Source organism: Nannobrachium achirus (assembly GCF_963921795.1).
Source record: "Nannobrachium achirus genome assembly, chromosome: 20".
NCBI lineage: Eukaryota > Metazoa > Chordata > Actinopteri > Myctophiformes > Myctophidae > Nannobrachium > Nannobrachium achirus.
Window position 1 is genome coordinate 36,676,832 of NC_137827.1, and position 19,440 is coordinate 36,696,271.

Here is a 19,440-nt window from a genome sequence, read left to right on the forward strand (position 1 = left end):
CTTGAATGCGAAAATGAAAAAAACGCAACCACACTTGCAATTTCCCAGAATGAATCCAGGTGTGTGTGTTTTTTTTTTTTTTAGTTCAAACCGGTTCAAACTAGTGAAAATAGCAGATCTAAACTACTTCTTAATTATTATAAATATTTGATTCATGGAATTTCTTAGATATGTTTGTTTGAACATTTACATTTTTTTTTCTACAAATAAAATGATATATTTTAAAATATTTTCCATATTTTTAAATATATAATATATATCATATTTTGGGAAATATATTTGTTTCACTCGAGCCGTAAAAACAAATGGTCCGTGACCCACAAATGGCTCGTGACCCACTGCTTGGGAAACTCTCTAACGTCTGTGCGTGGCGCCGTTCCTTTCCTTTGCGTTGCGTGGGACCGTCGGTGCGTCCTGCTCTCAGCACTCCGCTCAGTGAGTCCGCTGGTTTACCATCGTCAGACGACACAGGGCTAGCACGTTAGCCTGCTCGCTAATCATGGTTAACGTAAAGAAACGGAAAGGTCGCGTCGTGATTGACTCTGATTCCGACGAGAGTGCCAGCGACGATAACGATAACTTAGATCAGGTAACGGAACACGACGTGCATTGTTTTTTTTTGTCGCAATGTTCATTGTTTACGTTGTCAACACTTTGAGGTGAAGCTAATGGACGCTAGCTAGCTAGCCTCTGGTTGTGCTTTGCCTGGCCTTGCCTTGGTAAGGCTGAAAGTGGGCTCTGTCTATTTACTGGAACACGATACTTAAACAGTGGTGTTATTATCCTCCCTGGAATGACTATATCGTCCCCTCACCTGCAGCAGTTCTGTTTTTAGTATTGGCCTTTTGCTTGTGGTGGGTTAATGCATATAACATGAATAACGAATAAAAATAATAATAGCATTCAACAGAATGCTATTATTATTTAGCCAAGCTATATGCTGCTTTAGCTAACTAGCTGTTCAAGCAGAACAACATTTATGAAGCTGGAAAACATCGCGCTAAAGGCTTGGCTCGGCACGGACTAGTTGTGTACTCTACCCGACTGTTTCACACTCTTATCACAGATGTTTGGCCATTATAGAATTTGAACAGCTTTCTCGTTGGAGTTGTTGTTGCTGTTTTCAACAGAGACAGAGAGTCTGCAAGGCATCCCAGTCGATTTACTATACCTTATCTCGAATGACGTCATGGGCGCAGAGCTAGAATTCTATTTCGGTGTTGTTGACAAACATCAGCCAGCCAGCTATCTTACCAAGTGTTCTCTCTAGACTTAAAGTTGAACTTTTACAGTCATTTTCCCCCTAAGAATATCTGTACGTGCACACTGCACACTGCTCTACTACTGTATGTAGCCCTCATGTGTAAACAAAACACATGCAGTCAACTGAAACTAGCATGGTGACATTGATGAGCTAAGGGAATAGGGATGTTATCTGTGCTTTTCTAATTACATTGAGCAAACTGCACATTTTGCTCTTGAGTAAATTTTGCACTATGTAACGGTATCAAGTGTCTATTTGTTTATGAGAGTTCGGTTGTCAGTATGTCAGATGTACTTTTTGATGAAGACGGCTATGATGGTCAGACCGTCGGATGTTTTTGCAACATGTTACATTCACATTTACATTATAGGGGAGAATGGCCACGTCTCCTGTATGAACTTGTCTTCTACTGCCACGTGTTTCTGCTTCATTGCATATTCTGGGATATTTTCACTAAAACATTCCTTTTTAATTACAGGAGCTTTTGTCATTGGCAAAGAGGAAGAGAGTTGACTCAGGTGAACAGGAAGAGCCAGTCAGTAAACCCGCTGCTTCTACAGACTCTGAGACGTCGGATAGTGATGATGAGGTATGACAACAATGGCTCTACTAGATTTAAATGGTCTTCTCCTAACTATGGCGTAATGTTGAAATTTTAGCCCATACAAGCAAATCAATCAGTCTCCTAGGGTTTCAGACTTCAATGCACATAAAAGTTTACTTGGCATTCTTTCATATTAACCTCAACTTTCCTCACAGTATCAACCTCTTGCCTTTTATTATTTTAGTTTACTAGTCCTTACCCGTTCAAAGATATGAGCTCCGAAATGATGTGCAGTGTGTGGGTTATGGGGTGTGCACTGTGCACACAGTATATGAGGGATGGAAAGTAACTTTCTGGTGCTTGCATGATAATATGTAGGAGCATCAATGTAAGAAATACCCGTTTCGTTTAAAGGCTACAGAGATACTGTGTACCGATCTACATGACAACATCTGAAAGAGGGCCAGCCAACAGCCCCCCCCCCCCCCCCCCCCCCCCCCGCCCACACACACACACACACGCACACACACACACACACACACACACACACACACACACAGAGCTGTGTACCGATCTGCATGATTTTTGGACAATATCTGTAACAGGGCCAGACAACAATCCCCCCCCCCCCCCCACACACACACACACACACACACACACACACACACACACAGCTGGTTAAACATGTTGCCTCATGCTAGATGCAGAATAGATGTGCCTCATGCTAGATGCAGAATAGATATAGATGCACCATAAAAATGCTAATATACAGCATACGATTTGTGAAAGTGACAAACGGCCTTCACAGTATGTCAGGTGTGTTCATATGCTGATGGTGATGCGATTTCAGATCAATTGCTCCAGCCACCGAGGAGAAACGCTGGGACAGACAGACACTCACTCACTCACTCACTCAGACAGACATTCGCAAAATTATAGTATAGATATGTAAATGTAAACAACCATTATTATTTGATGATAAACAGAATTTTATAAATGCTTTTTACAGTGGACTGTCGGTGGCACCAAAGGCAAGAAGAAGGTTAAGCAAGGCAAAGGGTCGGATAAGAAGAACACTACAAAGAAGAAAGTAAATAAAGCAGCAGCGTCTGGAAGCTCCGATGGAGACAGTTCAGCTGAGAGCTCTGCTCCGGAGGAGGGTAAGTTGCATCTGGGGTGAAATGTGGGGAGAAAGGAATATTCAGAAGAAGGCACTGTCACAGATACCTAGATAGATACCTCATTCGCCACTGCAGTTCAATGGAGTGATGGGCTGGAGGGCAGCTTCCGCGTGCGTCACAGAAACGGTAGTTGGGTAGGCCAGTGTGATCTAGGTAGGCCAATCAGTGGCAGGTAGAGGCGGTTCTTTTCGTAACCCAGGGTGCGTTCGAATTAACCTCACGTCACGAGACTCCACCTCTGAGGAAAGCCTGGTATTCGTTTTAGACAGGCCGTGTATTCCGGATCTAGGTATGGCCTAAACCGGCAACAGGCAGATGAAGCGGTGTCGCTTTGTTTTTATGGTTCTATGATCTGAACGCACCCTGGGTTGGGTTACAAGAAGACCCTCCTGCCTCTGATTGGCCTACCTAGATCACGCTGGCCTACCGAACTTCCGTTTCTGTGACGCACATGGAAGCTGCCCTCCTGCCTTGCGATGCAGGTGCCCCAGAGCAGAAGGAGGGGTCTACATTTCTGTCTATGGGCACTGCCAAAAACTAGGACAATTAAAGCCTTTCTTGTAATAAAGAAATGCTTTAATTTGTCAGAGTTTGCTCCAGTGCCTTCCTTCTACCAGTCGCACCAGATGCAGACAGGTCTGAATTTGGCTTGAGGCTCTGTGGAAACTCCTTTGCTCTTGACCAAACTCCAAAGAATATTCCTTGTAGCCTTCTCCAGTCAGATTATAACATGACATCTTCAGAAGTTCAGATGGTGTTGTATAGAATCTTGCCAGTTAAGTCCCTCTGAATAAGACTGTCAGTTAAATGCCTGTGCAAAAATGTATCCAGAATCACTGAAATCCACCCAATAAATAAAACGTATAGAATTTGTAGGTATAGAGACATTTTTTACCTAGAATAGGATGAGAGACCTCAGATTAAAAGGGGACAGTGCAAGTTATACCATCAGCAGTCTGTTGTTGATGGTATGGACATTATATGCCCCCTCTTTTTGAATCGAACTGTTTGTATTCTGTAGTGATGTGTGTTCAAGCTGTGTGCTATGCACTGAACCTGCAGCTATATACAAGGATTGCATTGGTCTAATGTAACTTGTTCATTTGTAGAATAATTTCTCATGGCTGTCAATAGGTGACTGATCTACTTATCCTACTTATCCTAGCTGGCATGTAGGGCAGCAACTAATCTGTATTTGGGAGATGTGGGCTATTTACATTGTGTGTTGTTGACAGACACTATGTGGGCATATGTTTGTTGTTTGTATGTGTGTCTGTCTTTGGGGAGGATGGGTCATTACTGGACCATTGTTGTATTTTAATGTGGAGTGCATTTAGTTTGCACCTGCATGAAATGTTCTATACAAATACAAGTAGATAGACATGCATACATAGCTCAGGGAAAGTTTTATCAAATTGCTATGGAATAGTACTGGTTCAAAAGTTTTATAATTCCCATAAAATGTGTTGTTGTTTAAGTTCAGCAGGACCACTAGTATATACAGGTACAACTAATTTCCCCCCAAAAAATTGCATGATTGCTTGTGTGCCATCTAAAGGTGGCTTTTCACCAAACAGACTGCAGGAGACTCCTTCTAACTGTACACAGACTGCAAATAACTGCAAAAGACTAAGCACATTTTCGCCAGCCGACTGTAGTTACTGTACGCAGTTGTGCGCATGCGCACTGAGAATGAAATAACATGAACGCTGGTATGGCAGCGTTGCCAGGTCTGCTCATTATAAGCGACTTTGATCTTGTTTTCCTATAATGTTGCTAGTTGCGGGTTGCTTTTGTTTGGGCTTGTTTCTGAAGTGTAGTTGCTTATATGGCCTTGCTTTCAACATTCTTTTAGAAAATAGCTAATGTAATAGAGCTCAAGTGGTGAAACTGGTCGGTCCTTTTGGGCTTGTTTTCATAGATCTGGTCACTTGTTTCGCTTGCAGAATCTTGCAACCGGAGAGTTTTCCTCTCCCTGCTGTGTTTTCTCTGATTCTCTTACCAAAACAACACTGCACTATTACTAGCTTTGCTTTGGAGTCGATTGATATAGGAATTGAGAGTTGAGATTGAGAATATGGTATTTAGTTAAAATGTGTGAAGGGAAAATGTCTCTGGCTTATTCAGGCTTGGTTCTTCTTATTCAGGCTTGGTTCTGCAGCAGTAGCAAACTAAAGGTCCACTCTACAGGAGTATCTAGTCGCCTCAATTCTACCGACTCCTTGCAAAAGACTGAGCAGGTTCAGTTTTTCATCGACAGGTGATGACTCCCTGTCGGCAGCAGACGCTTTGCGATGGCAAATCGTTGCCGAATCTGTGCGGTTAAAAACTGCCTTAAGAAGGCAGACCTGAAAAGAATACCCAGAGATTCATGTTGGCTATATAAAAGAAAGCAATACATACTAATACTAAACAAACATCACAATGTGGACAGACACTGAAACGGCAATTGAATTCCATTAGTTCTAATTATTTTGTGTGCATATTGTTTTATTAATTCAAATTGTAGGTTGCTCCGAATAAGACTGTCAGCTTAGATATGTAAATGATCCCCATGTATTCCCATAACTTGTATATAGTGTACTGGTGACCATTTGAAGAAAGTCTTATTTTCTCCCCATCAGGCGAGGTCTCAGACTCAGAGAGCAACAGTTCCTCCTCCAGTTCGGACTCAGACTCCTCCTCTGAGGACGATGTTTTCCGGGACGGTTATGGTGACGACCTGATGGGAGATGAGGAGGACAGAGCTCGGCTGGAGCAGATGACAGAGAAGGAAAGGGAACAGGAGCTGTTCAACCGAATTGAGAAGAGAGAGGTGCTAAAGAGACGGTAAGTTAGTGCGGAAATAAATACATAAATATTAAACATTTTAAACATGTTATTCTAGTGTTTTTGTTAATATTTGTATATCTATACTATAATTTTGCGAATGTCTGTCTGAGTGAGTGAGTGTCTGTCTGTATGAAACAGCGTTTCTCCTCGGTGGCTGGAGCAATTGATCTGAAATCGCATCACCATCAGCATATGAACACACCTGACATAACTGTGAAGCCCGTTTGTCACTTTCACAAATCGTATGCTGTATATTTGCATTTTTATGGTGTATCTACTATCTATTCTGCATCTAGCATGAGGCACATCTATTCTGCATCTAGCTTGAGGCAAAATGTTTAACCAGCTCTGTGTGTGTGTGTGTGTGTGTGCAGGCAGGCGGGTGTGTGTGCAGGCGGGTGGGCGGGCGGGCTGGGGGGGGGGGGGGGGGGGGGGGGACAGTATCTCTGTAGCCATTAAACGAAACGGGTTTCTTACATTGATGCTCCTACATATTATCATGCAAGCACCAGTTAAAGTTACTTTCCATCCCTCATATACTGTATGCACAGTGCACATCCCATAACCCACACACTGCACATCATTTTGGAGCTCATATCTTTGAACGGGTAAGGGCTAGTATAAATTATTTTTCAATTGCGCTATTTCCCACCCAGCACCTCATTAACACATTGAATGCCCAGAATTATTCAACATTTAATTTGCTGGTGCCCATGGCAACCCGCCATTTTACCTACCTTCAAGGTACTGGCGGAAAAAGTAATCCGAGTAAATGTAATCCAAGCATGTCCTGTTTATTTCGCGAAAATCTTTTCTTTCAGTCAGGACCGTTTTTTATCAGTCCTAAGCCACAGCGTTTGTGTGAGGGCCGGTAGAAGAGGCCGCCGTTTTGAACATGAAAGTGATTTAGAAGCTAGATTAGGAGAAAACTGCATCCTTGTGCAGTAGCTAAACAGGGAAGTGAACGAGGCAAACGGCGCGTCCCGGTCATGTGATCCCGCGGTGCATTTTGGGAAATGGAGTTTGTTTCATCACCGCGGTAGCCAAGTACAGTAGCTACGGCATTCATGAGATAGTAGCTGCGGCAAACGCGCCGTTGGGCACACGTGGACATCAAAGAGATTGACGCGTTGCCACCTCGTGGGCACCCGCTGAGTTAAGAGATGTGCGTATTTTTCTACTTTTGATCAACTTGTTAATATTTGGACCATTAACACATACCTTGCCCTTTAAAAATGGCTGCCAAAGTGCCAGGCTGCCACGGGAGAGTGTTTTTTGCAGGTCGTTCAGTATCAAAGGGTGCACCGGGTGTGTGCTCAGTGTAGTGAGCGCAGTAGTAACCTCAGTAAAACTATGCCTAAACCTAAACCTAACCCCTAAACCTAACCTTAACCCTAACCTCAGTAAAACTATGCCTAACCCTAACCTTAACCTCGGTAACCGTGGCGCGGGTGATTATCTAATACACCCGGTGTGCATTTCCGAACGCACCCTTTGATACCCTCGGACTGAACAACCTACAAAAAATACTCTCCCAGGCTGCCACATTCACCCATAATAAAAAATAAATCAAAAAATGCACGCCCATTTTCAAACAAAAAAATCTGCTTGGAAATACGTTCAGGCATTCATGAGATAGCAGCCATTATGTTTTCTTCAAATGTAAGCAAACATGGATGCCATGTTTGAAAGGTGGGTTTGATATGGGGGTCAAACATGCAATTTCGCGACCGTGATAATACCTAGTAGATAGAAGGAAGTCAACAAATAAAAAAAACTCGGGTGTGGCTGTGTCAGACAACGGGAATAACTCAGGGAAACTCGTGAGGGGGCAAACTATGAGTTAATCAAGTACAATATTCATTTAACATAAATATATTTACTTAAACAGTAAACACACACACACAAAAAAAGAATCAGCTTTCAATCACAATATTGGTATGAACAAGTGCAATGGTCTTGAGTGTAAGCTACCCCGCCAGGCCTACGGAGTCAAAACAGTGTAGATTGTGGATTGCGTGTGCTCTGTTGTCGTTGTTTGGTGTGTGCTGTTTTTAATGTTTTTCTCCTCAACAGGTTTGAAATTAAAAAGAAACTGAAGACCGCAAAGAAGAAGGAAAAGGAGGAGAAGAAAAAGAAGCAGGAGGAAGAGCAAGAAAAAAGGAAGCTATCTCAGGTCCCAGACACACAAGTGGTTAGTACACTTCTGTTGGCATTTCACATTGCTTATGGGTGGCATGTTAATCGGTTTGATTTGTTCTTAAGAGTGGTGCCGGTGACCAAAAGCCCCCGTTCAGATCATCCAACGTATGCAGAGTCTCATAGATAAAATCCCCATAGTACTAGCCTTACATTAAGACGCATTCTGCCGAGACCTTCGCATTGTGAATTGGGGCGACGGCAGAAAGCGTCTTACCGACTTGTCAGACAGGTCCGGAGTATGGTCTGCAAAACTGCTACTGCGGCTCTACACATGCACACATGCGAGACATATCTTCCGTACAAGTTCTGCAAGGTTTTTGCGACTTGTCCGGAAGCCTTGTTTAACTCTTCCCACGCTTTGAACGTTAACGTTCGCCCCATTTTTTACAGAACCTCGATGCCAATACGGCGCTCGTTCGGTTCGTTCGTCTGATGACTGTAAGCTGATGAGGGGTCGTGCGGCCGTCTACTGTAAACACATTTTCCGCGGTGATGGTGTAAAAAATCCATTATGCGTTAGATCAACGGAGAACAATTCACTTCCTTGTTGATTTCCTCCGGCTGTAAGGCTCTGTGGCCAGTGACTGGTCTTCTTCTTCTTCAACACATAACAGGCAAATTCACATTCATTCTCGCATGACGCCGCCCTCTGCTGCCTGGCAGACCAAAGTGCACTATTGCACAACCAAAAAAAATAAAAATAAATAAATAAATGTCTGTCTGTCTATCTACTATAACGTCGCAAAGGTAAGCCGCTTTTTGATGGCGCCAGACCCAATAAATAAATAAATAATCTGGCAGTAGGAGAGTTAATGTATTAGTCCGTATTGTTAAATAAAATGAGTTTTTACCAAGTGTACAGCTTTTCCTCGTTTGCTACAACGTTAGCTGCAACAGCGCCCGTTGGTGGCTGGAAGCATTATTGTGCATTCTTCCGTATACACTTACGTCATGTCCTTGTATGAGCGAATGGGGGAATGGATGAACGTCACGTGATAAGTGCAGCCATCTTTAACCAAACCAGAGATGCTAGATTTGGAAAAGACACACACTTGGTAAAAACTCATTTTATTTAACAATACGGACTAATACATTAAACAAGGCTTCCGGACAAGTCGCAAAAACCTTGCAGAACTTGTACGGAAGATATGTCTCGCATGTGTGCATGTGTAGAGCCGCAGTAGCAGTTTTGCAGACCATACTCCGGACCTGTCTGACAAGTCGGTAAGACGCTTTCTGCCGTCGCCCCAATTCACAATGCGAAAGTCTCGGCAGAATGCGTCTTAATGTAAGGCTACCATAGTACCATATTCTTCTGGTTCAGTGTTTCAGTCAATTAGCTGTTTTCAGGAGGGGAGGAAAAAAAGATGTATGAAACAAAACTTGAAAGGATGTGATATAGACAGAATGAGTTGGAGCTGTGGTTTGTGTGAGAGGGAGTACACAGTTTTTATTTTTTCTACAGATTATCTCCAAACCCAGGTATATTAAGTATTGTTCTTTTAGTACCCTTAAACTTGTCTAGTAGAGAGATGGGAAAGGTGGGACAGTAGAGAGAGAGTAGGGGAGTCTTCTTCTTTTTGTGTCTTTGAAGCAGTTATATGACAGTCCCATTTATTTACGCAGTCCTTTGCTTTGTTATTGAGCTTTCAAGCTGCACTGGTTGGTTAGTAGGAGGTAGAGGTCTTCACGGGTCCAATTTTACCTACCGAATGGACCCCTGAAAAAAGGACCTGTCTATTATTTGGAATAGAGGGTATGCACGTCCACTGGGACCCGCCCCCCTAATCTAGACTGAGTGGCAAAACATTGAGCAGCATGGAGCATTGGAGTTTGGAAGTGCTAGTTGCAAATCACTCAACGGCCCTGCATACCACCTGTTTCTAATTTGCACATAATGCAGGAGGCAGCAGGATGTTGTGTTGTTGAAAACGAGTGCTTCCAAACTCTGACACTAAAAATAAAAACCTGCACAGAATGTCTTGACAGAAAGTAGCTCATAACATGCCTATGGTGGATTCTTATGAAACAAAAACTTTGCAGATAGAAAGAGGATAATTCAAGCTTTCAGTACAGCCGCAAAGTTGGTGAGTTAACTTTGTTTTAAACAATCAGATAGGACTTTTCTGTTTGGATGTATGGGCTGTCAATGGCAGAAATGATTTTTTTGCCACTCAGTAGGCGTGTTCCCACATAACTTCCAGCAACAGTGATGTCACGCGCATACCCTCTATATGAGAACCGATACCCGGACAGATCCGAGACGTGTTGGAGCCGAGCCGAACGGACCCACCTAATATTAGAAATATGGGATCCGATACGTGGGCAGAACCGAGAGATGTTGGACCTGAACCTGTGGCCCCGAGTCATTTCATCAAAATGCATCTGTCCCATCTAGCGCCACCATCTGGACGATTTTTGAAAAACACATTTTTGGACACTGCTCCTACAGATTTTGCCCTAAAATCATGCAAAGCTGTACACAGTATCTCTAAAGTCATGTCATCAACGTGGATCTGTCCCATTTCCCATATCTCCTCCTGATTGGCTACCATACCATTGCCTTATAAAGTTTCTATATGCCACCTAACGGTTGCTTATCTTCCGATTAGGGGAGTCTTACTGGTTATATTAAGAGTTGTGAGACTTCTTTCTTACTTAAACGTCACCCTGGTTGCAGCTGCAGCTGCTTTAAGCGGCACTGCGCCTCTTGTCACAACATGATGTATTCCCAGATCAGGCAGTCAATGCAGACAGTTTGTAAATACAAATAAATCCAAGTTTTCTTTATTCCTTCTTCTTTGGCTAGCCAATGCTATCATTTTCTGTCGCATGTGTTCTTGTTCATTGTTCTTGTCTGCTAAAGTTTCCATTATGCTATGCAGAGCATGACAACACACAATGACAACTCCATTGTGAACCATTAACCAACACGTTACGTTAATATCAACAATCTTTGATAATAATAATAATAATATAACTGCCCCAGACAGTGCGTGAGTTCTAAACAACAACTTTATTTTACCATGAAGGCATCAGATTACATGCTGCATCTTTTAGGGCCATCTTGTTGCGAAATCTTAGTAGTGCAGTTCCACGTTCTTTTTTCAATCTCGACTGACTCAATTCCACTCGGGTATCAATGGAACCAGCGTTATCACTGTCAGATACCCGGGACCTGGGACATACGGTTGTGGCTCCGACCCGGCTCCGAGGTCAGGTCAGATCCCGGGTAATTTTGGTTCTCCGACCTCTAGTAGGAGGCAAACAGGGCCGGCTTTGTAGCCCCATCTGGCCATAGCAGGTTTTGATTGCCCCATTCCTGTTCTCAGTAGGGATGTGAAGAAAAAAAAATCGAAAATCGACTCGAAAATCGACTCATGCTCACCGCGACTCAAAAACGTATGAGTCGATTTTTTTTATTTTTTTATTTTTTATTTTTTTTCTAAAGTTTTTCCCCCAAAAATGTTTTAATCGCTTCAAAAACGTTATAAGCGTTAATGTTTTCCAAATGTGAGCGGACCGGTGTGTGTGTCTCTGTGTCGGGGACGAATGAACATCTGTGTTGTGCATGCATGCATCGCAGATTCGCATGCATACGGCGCTAATCAGGTCCGCGGACTACAGGTTGAGAAACACTGCTGGTCTGTTCGTGTGCACGCGTCATAGCAGTGCGCGCTCACCGCGCTGACTGGAGGTGTTTTGTTTACGTGCCTGTGTGCATGCATGCTTGACACGAAAGCTCGCTTGTTAATGGCAGCGGCGCCTCGTGTGTAGTGATTTTGTCAAGATTGACAATAAAACAACACAAAATACATCGTCGTTAATGCGACACCCGTGGATGCGGTCGGGGAGGGAGAGATCGAGGCAGACCAAAGCTCCTCCACATTGATACACTAGCCTGGGGTGCCAGCCAGCCAGAGCGCTACCACTACGTTCCATGGACTTTAAATTGTCACTCTGCTTCTAGTCTCTAGAGAACAGACTCTGTGCTAACGCAAGGAAGAGCAATTATAAGTATTATTAGGGCTTTGATGCCAGTTCTGATGGGTGCAGCTGCATAAGTTGTGTTGCTTAAAGTAATGCCCCGTTGTGTTGTGCTCTCCTGAGTCTCCTCTCAGCTGCTGCTTAGCGAAAACAAAAAAAAAAGGTGAAAAAAGTCGATCGACGCGTCGATTTTCGGCCGCGACGCGTCGATTCGTAAATAATGCGTTGATTAACATCCCTAGTTCTCAGGCAGTCGAGTGTCTTCCACTGGACCCATGGTGCTACTGAGTCAGTCTTCATAAGGGTGGATTCCCTTGTCAATAGGAGGCGGGGTCTTCCTCAAGCCTTTTTGTCCATAGCTGGAGACTGAGGTCAAGGATATTCTCCTTGACCTCAGTCGTTGGGCCAGGGGTTCACGTCCATGAAGGAGTTTCATCACTGGTAGGAGCCTACTGGAGCAGGCATGGACTTTTAAAGCCTTTTTATTAATACAGGGTGCAGGCAAGAGTGACAACGTTTCGATGTCAATACATATTCGTCAGGTCATCTCGCAGAGAAATAGCACAGGGCCGAAGCAGTATATCTTAATGTTTGTGCTGTGGCTCCCCATTTGGAATTGGTCAGTTTCAGTAGGGAGCCGACTTTCATTTTGGTGTTTTTGGAGCAGTTCTCAAGTGGTGTTTCTGAGAATCAAACTGGGGACTTGAGCATAAGCGGGTTGTCCGAATGTCATATTAAAAGTGTACAGAATTTTCACGTCAAACTTTCACCTCTCTCTATCTAGGTCATGTCACACAACAAGGAGAGACGGTCCAAACGTGACGAAAAGCTTGACAAGAAGTCCCAGGCTATGGAAGAACTCAAAGCTGAGCGTGAGAAGAAGAAAAACCGAACAGGTTGGCACACGGTCATAGTCCTATTTTTATTATTGTGTTATGGCCCTTTATTGTTATTGTTCTGGCAATGAAGAGTTTGGGACATTCATAATGCTGATCTTTGACTTCTCTGGCAAACAGCTGAACTGCTGGCTAAGCGTCAGCCCCTAAAGACAAGCGAGGTGTATTCTGATGACGAGGAAGAGGAAGAAGAAGATGATGACAAATCATCTGTAAAAAGTGACCGGAGTTCACACTCTTCATCTTACGATGATGACGAGTGAGTATGAGTAACAACACTAACTAACAAAGAGTCAGGATGAGTCTTCATCTTGCCTAACCTCTCCTAACCATCTGATTTGAATTAGACACACCAGAACCGCTCATGTATCTCTATTTTGATGAGCATATCTCCCATAGACATAAGTTATGTAACGTACCACATGTGTAAGGATGACATGGTTGTGAAGGACATAGCCAAAATGAAATTCACATCATTGCTGCTACACCAAATCACTGATTTCCAATAACATCTACATAGAACCTTTACGTTGATTGTTCCAAAACCCTGTTGTTCTCCTCTGGAATTTGAAAAGTGTATCTCTTGATGTCTTGTCATTCTAGCCAAGCTAAGGTTTTGCACATATCTCTGTTCTCCTTCTCTCAATCTCTGCCTCCATATCTCTCTCACCACCTTAGAAAAGAGGAGACTCCACCAAAGTCCCAACCAGTATCACTCCCAGATGAACTCAACAGAGTCCGCTTGTCCAGACACAAGTTGGAACGCTGGTGCCACATGCCCTTCTTTTCCAAGACTGTGACTGGGTGTTTCGTTAGGATAGGTATTGGAAACAGCAGTAGTAAACCAGTTTACAGGGTAAGTTGACCTAACATTGTGCTTAATGTTGTGTGGTTATCATATCCATGTACTATTGCTATCCAATGTTATGTGTAGGTCATGTCTATCTATCTTCATTTAACCATGCAGACATGTTAAAGGACAACTTTAGTTTTTTTTACAACAAGGGTTCACATTTTAGATTGTAATTGGAGAAAATAAAAGATAAGTGTTAAAATGTTTTCATTTAGTGAATCGTTATCGTTTTAGCCATTTTAGTATTTTGATTTCAGTGGTTGGGGGCATGCGTACAAGTGGCTAAATATGTGTTTTTAGACACTATTAGCTGACAATTTCTTTGTTACTATTTACACCAGCCACCATAAGTCACACCTGCCCCTGAAAGATTGCGGTGCATCTTGGGAATGGGCTTATTGTGTCTAAAAATACATATTTAGCCACTTGCAAATCAAAAAAATTAAAATCACTAAAATGATAGAAAGAAGTAAATGAAAACATTTTAACACTCATCTTTTCTTTTCTCTAATGACTATCAAAATATGAACCCTTATTATAAAGAAACAAAGTTGTCCTTTAAGAACAGTTTCTTATTTACAATGGTGGCCTGGCTCATCAAGATTATCAATAAGAATGCCAGCTTAGATTAAACTAGAAAGATGCAATTCTGGGAAATTGCAAGGGTGTTTTTCTTTTTACACTTTCCCATTCAAGTCAATGGGGTTACATTCAAGTCAATGGGGTTACATTCAAGTCAATGGGGTTACATTCAAGTCAATGGGGTTACATTCAAGTCAATGGAGGCCCAGCAACATGCGTCAGCAATTTATATCAGGTCGCACTTATTGATAGTGACATCAACAAGAATGCTGGTCCCTCATTGGCTGTTGTTGATGGTGATGATGACGTCATCAACCGTTGATGACGTCATTCTGCATCTTTCAAGGGTTTCTCCATTGGATGACGTCACAGAGAATGCTGCTTCCTCTTTGGTTAAAAGTTGATCTAGAAAGAAATAAAGTAGCTCTAGTACTATAGTGTGTTGCCCTGTTGGGCAACCACACTAATTCAATTGTGTAGTTATGTCCAGTTATATTCCTCTCTCTTGCCTTTGAAAGGTTGCTGAAATAGTGGATGTGGTAGAGACGGCCAAAGTTTACCAGCTTGGCACAACAAGAACAAACAAAGGCTTACAATTAAGGTAGGAATCTTAGATTCCAACTAAAGATCAATATGTTCTAATATGAACCTCTTGCTCCCTGAATTTGTAACGTTCAATCTTATTCATATTTAACTTGACAGGCATGGAGGCGACACACGTGTTTTCAGACTTGAGTTTGTGTCAAATCAGGAGTTCACAGACAATGAGTTTATGAAGTGGAAAGAGGCGGTAAGTAATGGGAGATGGTGTGGAAATAATAAATATACTTGATACATGAAACTTCAAAGCTTTTAAATGACAGGTTTTTGTGCAGAGACATTGCAAGATTAGTCAACCCTGGAATAAAAATTAACAAAAGTGTATTTGTTCTTTGCAGATGATGGTTGCTGGGATGCAAGTCCCAAATCTTGACGAAATCACCAAAAAGGAGCAGTCCATCAAAGAGGCCATGAACTATAAGTTCAATGACAAAGACATAGAAGATGTATGTCTATCACTCTTTGGTTTGTCCATGTTCTGGTCTGAAACATTATGCAATGCTGAAAAAAGGTTTTTCCGTCTGCTTTTCTTCACAGATTGTGAAAGAGAAGGACAGATTTCGAAAGTGTCCGTCAAATTATGCTATGAAGAAAACTTCTCTCCTCAAAGATAAGGTACTGGGAAATACAGAAAAGTGCTCTATTCGTATTTGCTGCTATCATTGTTCTGCTATCAATAATGGAAGCAGGAGGAGGTAGCTGTTGTAGCAGTTGTGGGGACCGACAGTTTACCGGCCCATCACCATCTTGGGAACATGGTAATGATGAGCTGATGTTTTTTTTGTCCTGCAATATGGTCGTGGTCTGCTGTCTGATTGGGGGGGTGGGTGGTTGGTTGTTGTCTTGCTGCGTGGACAGACACATGTATGATTATGATGAGCTGATTATGATCTGGATGTCTTTGTTCTATGCATGTTTATTGGTTCTTTTAGAGTTCTTAATCTGCTTTGTTGCAGCACTAATTGACCAGTTTGGGATATAATAAACGTAACCGGACTGTCCCTCTCTTTGTGTTTGACTAAAGGCCATGGCAGAAGACAGCGGAGACGGTGATAAAGTAAAAGTTATCCAGGATGAACTGAACGAGCTGGAGGAAAGAGCTGAAGCACTTGACAGGCAGAGGACCAAAAGCATCTCTGCCATCAGGTTTGTTTCAGAATCTTTGAGTTGTAAATAATTTGCAACAAGGAACAACATTGGACACTTATTAGCTTATAAGAAGGACTTTGTTTTTAGGAGAGAATTAATTGTTCTTAATGATGTTTAGCTTGGGGTTAAAAAATATATATTTAGCTTTACCTCACACTCATCTTGATTGTTATTTTTTATAATCCAGTTATATAAATCAGAGGAACAGAAGTTGGAACATCGTGGAATCTGAAAAGGCTTTAGTTGTAAGTTCAAACATTCACTTCATATTCATATGATGATGATTTGCTTGTTTTTCAACGTCTCTTAATTAATAGTTAGTTAAATTCTACTTCACTTCTTCCTTTCACAGGCTGAAGGACAAAATTCCAAGAACCAACAAATGGACCCTTTCACCCGAAGACAGTGCAAACCCACTATGGTGTCTAATGTAAGCGTTCTTTATTTAATTGGCAGTATATTTAATGTCATCAAATTCTGTTAAGTTTATCTGGGTAATTTAATACCATTGACCTTTGTGTTTTTAGGCCAGAGACCCATCTGTACATGCAGCTATCGTTGCTCACCTAAACCAGAAATACGGCACAGGGTCAGCAATGCAAGATCCCAACTCTGGGGACAGGAACTACCAGGTAATGCAGGGGCACATTTAGCATCCTGTAAGCCTATGGCCCAAAACTAGCCAATCGGGTGCAGTCTGTCCTGCCCCTCCATCTCATGGGATTTACTGGTACAAGTTGGTTGCAAGCATGCAATACACCTCATCAATGTTGCATTGTAGTTGATGATTTTTTGCACTTAAAATACTTTTCATTGAATCCTTTAAAGCGGCAGCATATTCCTTACAGAAATTAACTTGGACGAGGTTGATAAGAAATATATGCTCCCAAAATGTATCTATGCGACCTCAAAATACACCTGATTACACCTGACCTAGATTAGAAAAGTATATGACAACACTACAAATCTGATGTGCACATTAGAAGTGAGTATACATACACAATGACCAATGTAACAACATATACAGTACACCCTCCACTACTCCATTTTAATATATTACAATTATATTCACCAAATGCACTATGAAAATCACATTTGAAGATCTGATTCGAATCACTGTAGGGGATCCTCTGGAGATGGTTGATGATGCCTCACTATCAGCCATGATACTGATGGATGAGGGACAAACTATCAGGAGACTACATTTTAAATCCTGGCGACACAATATATTGCATAAAGCCCCTGTGGTGGCCTACCATGCATTTTAAGGCTATTTTCACCATTTTATGTTACTTGTAATTTAACCATACTGTTATATTGTTTTTATGAATTAAAGAATCTATTCCAAAAGAGGACTTAAGTGCTTTAAAACAAATGTTGCCTGAGGATATTAGTCTGGGGGACTAGAAACACAACAGTTGGCAATTAATTAATTGCAGAGAGACATTTTGTTGCATATTCCAAAGCGATACACAATTTTCACACACATTCACACAACTATGGCAGAGGAAACGATCATTGTATTGCTGTGGCTGTCACTGAAGCTTTGTTTTAGGCCAATTTTATGGAAATAACATTCTGTAGTGTGACAAACTGGCAATACATTATTATTACTGCTTTAATGGAATTTCAATCAAGAATTCTTTACCCAAAGATAATCTAAATATTCCTTTCTCTGTTCTAGGGAGGTGGTAACCCGAAAGACAAAGATGCCCCCAAAGCAACCAGCGATCTTTCAGAAGACTTATTCAAAGTTCATGATTTTGATGTCAAGATTGACCTACAGGTTCCCAATGCAGGTGAGATGAACTCTCGTGTACAGTGTGTTGTTCATGCCATGTAGGTCATGATTATGTGAGATTCCATTGATGTTATGAGTAAAAAAAGGCTCTGCATTGAAGAGAGACACAGTCAGCTATTGGTAAACTTGCTCTTTTTTAGTTTTTCTTTATAGAAAAGATTAATGTTATTATATTCTTATGCTTTATTGCAGAGGCAAAGTCTCTCTCGGTGAGCTCAAACGCTCTTCCTGTGAAGGATGGCGCCCCCCGAAGGTCTCTCAATCTGGAGGACTACAAGAAAAGGAGGGGATTAATCTGATGGCTATGAGCCACTTGTTCAAAACCACATTGCATGTCCAACTGGTTTGAGTGTGTGCGTGCGTGAGTGAGTGAGTTGGTGAGAGAGAGAAAGCTGAGAGAATGAGTGAGTGAGTCTGAGGACAGGATGTGTGTGTGAGTGTTGATACAAGAGACTGTTCACCCTACCACAGAGGACATATTGATTACTAAAGCTTAATCATTAAGCGAAGACGTTTTTATCAAGGATCTCTCTAGGAAGACACACGTTCAGAAGATTGTTTTCTTTGCTGTTATTGCATTCAAACACGGACGTTCAAAAAGTTGTTTTTTTTTCTTTTCTTTTTTTTTAGTCATTTGGAGTTTGTATTTAACTTCTCTCCCGTCACTCTTTTCATATTTCTTTTATAAATAAATATTGTTTTGGAAGGACGGCGCTTGTGGATTTTGACCTTGAACAGGCAAGGACAAATATCCTCTGTGACTTTAATTTTCAGGTTACTCTGAGATTACTGGACGGAACACTCTATGGCGCTGAATCAGCTTTTACCTCATCATCAGTGAATTACTTTGTACTTGTTCCTTTGTTTCCCTCCCAAGCATAGCAGCTCATGGTTTTTCATAGAGCTGATGGAGATCTTCCATGTATAACTCAGCTACAACCTACAACTTTTCCCCTTTGTTTAAACAAAGGAATATAGGAATGGGACGCATCTTGTCCGATTATGTCAATTGTCAACTGGTCCGATTATGTCAATTGTCAACTGGACAATGTCACTTTTTAAGTATTTGAACCAGCCGGATTTAAGATGAAAAAAAAAAAAAAAAAACATTTTTTATGGATGATTAAAAGCATTGCGTTGTTAATTTTATCTCTAGTTTGGTTGTTCATGGGATACATCCCCTCCCTACTTGCAGAGCAGATTCTACGTGTTACCAATTGTGTCCATAGTCAGTTCTTGTATTGATGTGGCATGCCATGTAAATATGCATTTTGGAGTGAGTGCGGGAAAATAAAGAGGCACTGTTTCATATTTTTTGTGTATGTTTCAATTATTGCAAGGAAGCTAATATAATGAATAATTGTGAATGCCATAAAACTAACCATTGGCTGTAGGCATAGCCTACACTTTCCAGGTTATAGTTAAGGTCATTAGATGACTTGGTGGCTACTATATAATTCCTTGTTAAATACTTTATTATGAAATAAAAGTATGCCTGATTATGATTTTAAAGTAATAGTGCTGCTCTTAAAATACTGTGTGTGTGTGT

General features: G+C 41.7%; 1 protein-coding gene across 1 annotated transcript; it reads left to right on the top strand.

Annotated features, from left to right (window-relative positions):
- The first annotated feature begins 442 nt into the window (after positions 1-442).
- rtf1 (RTF1 homolog, Paf1/RNA polymerase II complex component) lies at positions 443-19,000 on the top strand. Its single transcript, XM_080750327.1, has 18 exons — positions 443-589; positions 1,743-1,853; positions 2,818-2,968; positions 5,614-5,818; positions 7,898-8,015; positions 12,795-12,906; positions 13,027-13,165; positions 13,585-13,762; positions 14,860-14,942; positions 15,044-15,131; positions 15,280-15,387; positions 15,479-15,556; positions 15,966-16,087; positions 16,278-16,335; positions 16,443-16,520; positions 16,618-16,722; positions 17,775-17,889; positions 18,084-19,000. Exons 1-18 carry the CDS (start codon positions 500-502, stop codon positions 18,188-18,190), a joined length of 2,046 nt encoding a protein of 681 aa, XP_080606453.1. The 5' UTR covers positions 443-499; the 3' UTR covers positions 18,191-19,000.
- The last annotated feature ends 440 nt before the right edge of the window (positions 19,001-19,440 follow it).

Excerpts from the sequence above, each read along its gene's own strand:
- rtf1 (XM_080750327.1), top strand. The coding sequence starts at position 500 with ATGGTTAACGTAAAGAAACGGAAAGGTCGCGTCGTGATTGACTCTGAT. Across the intron at positions 8,016-12,794 it reads AGGTCCCAGACACACAAGTG|GTCATGTCACACAACAAGGA; the intron begins GTTAGTACACTT and ends CTCTCTATCTAG. Across the intron at positions 12,907-13,026 it reads GAAGAAGAAAAACCGAACAG|CTGAACTGCTGGCTAAGCGT; the intron begins GTTGGCACACGG and ends TCTGGCAAACAG.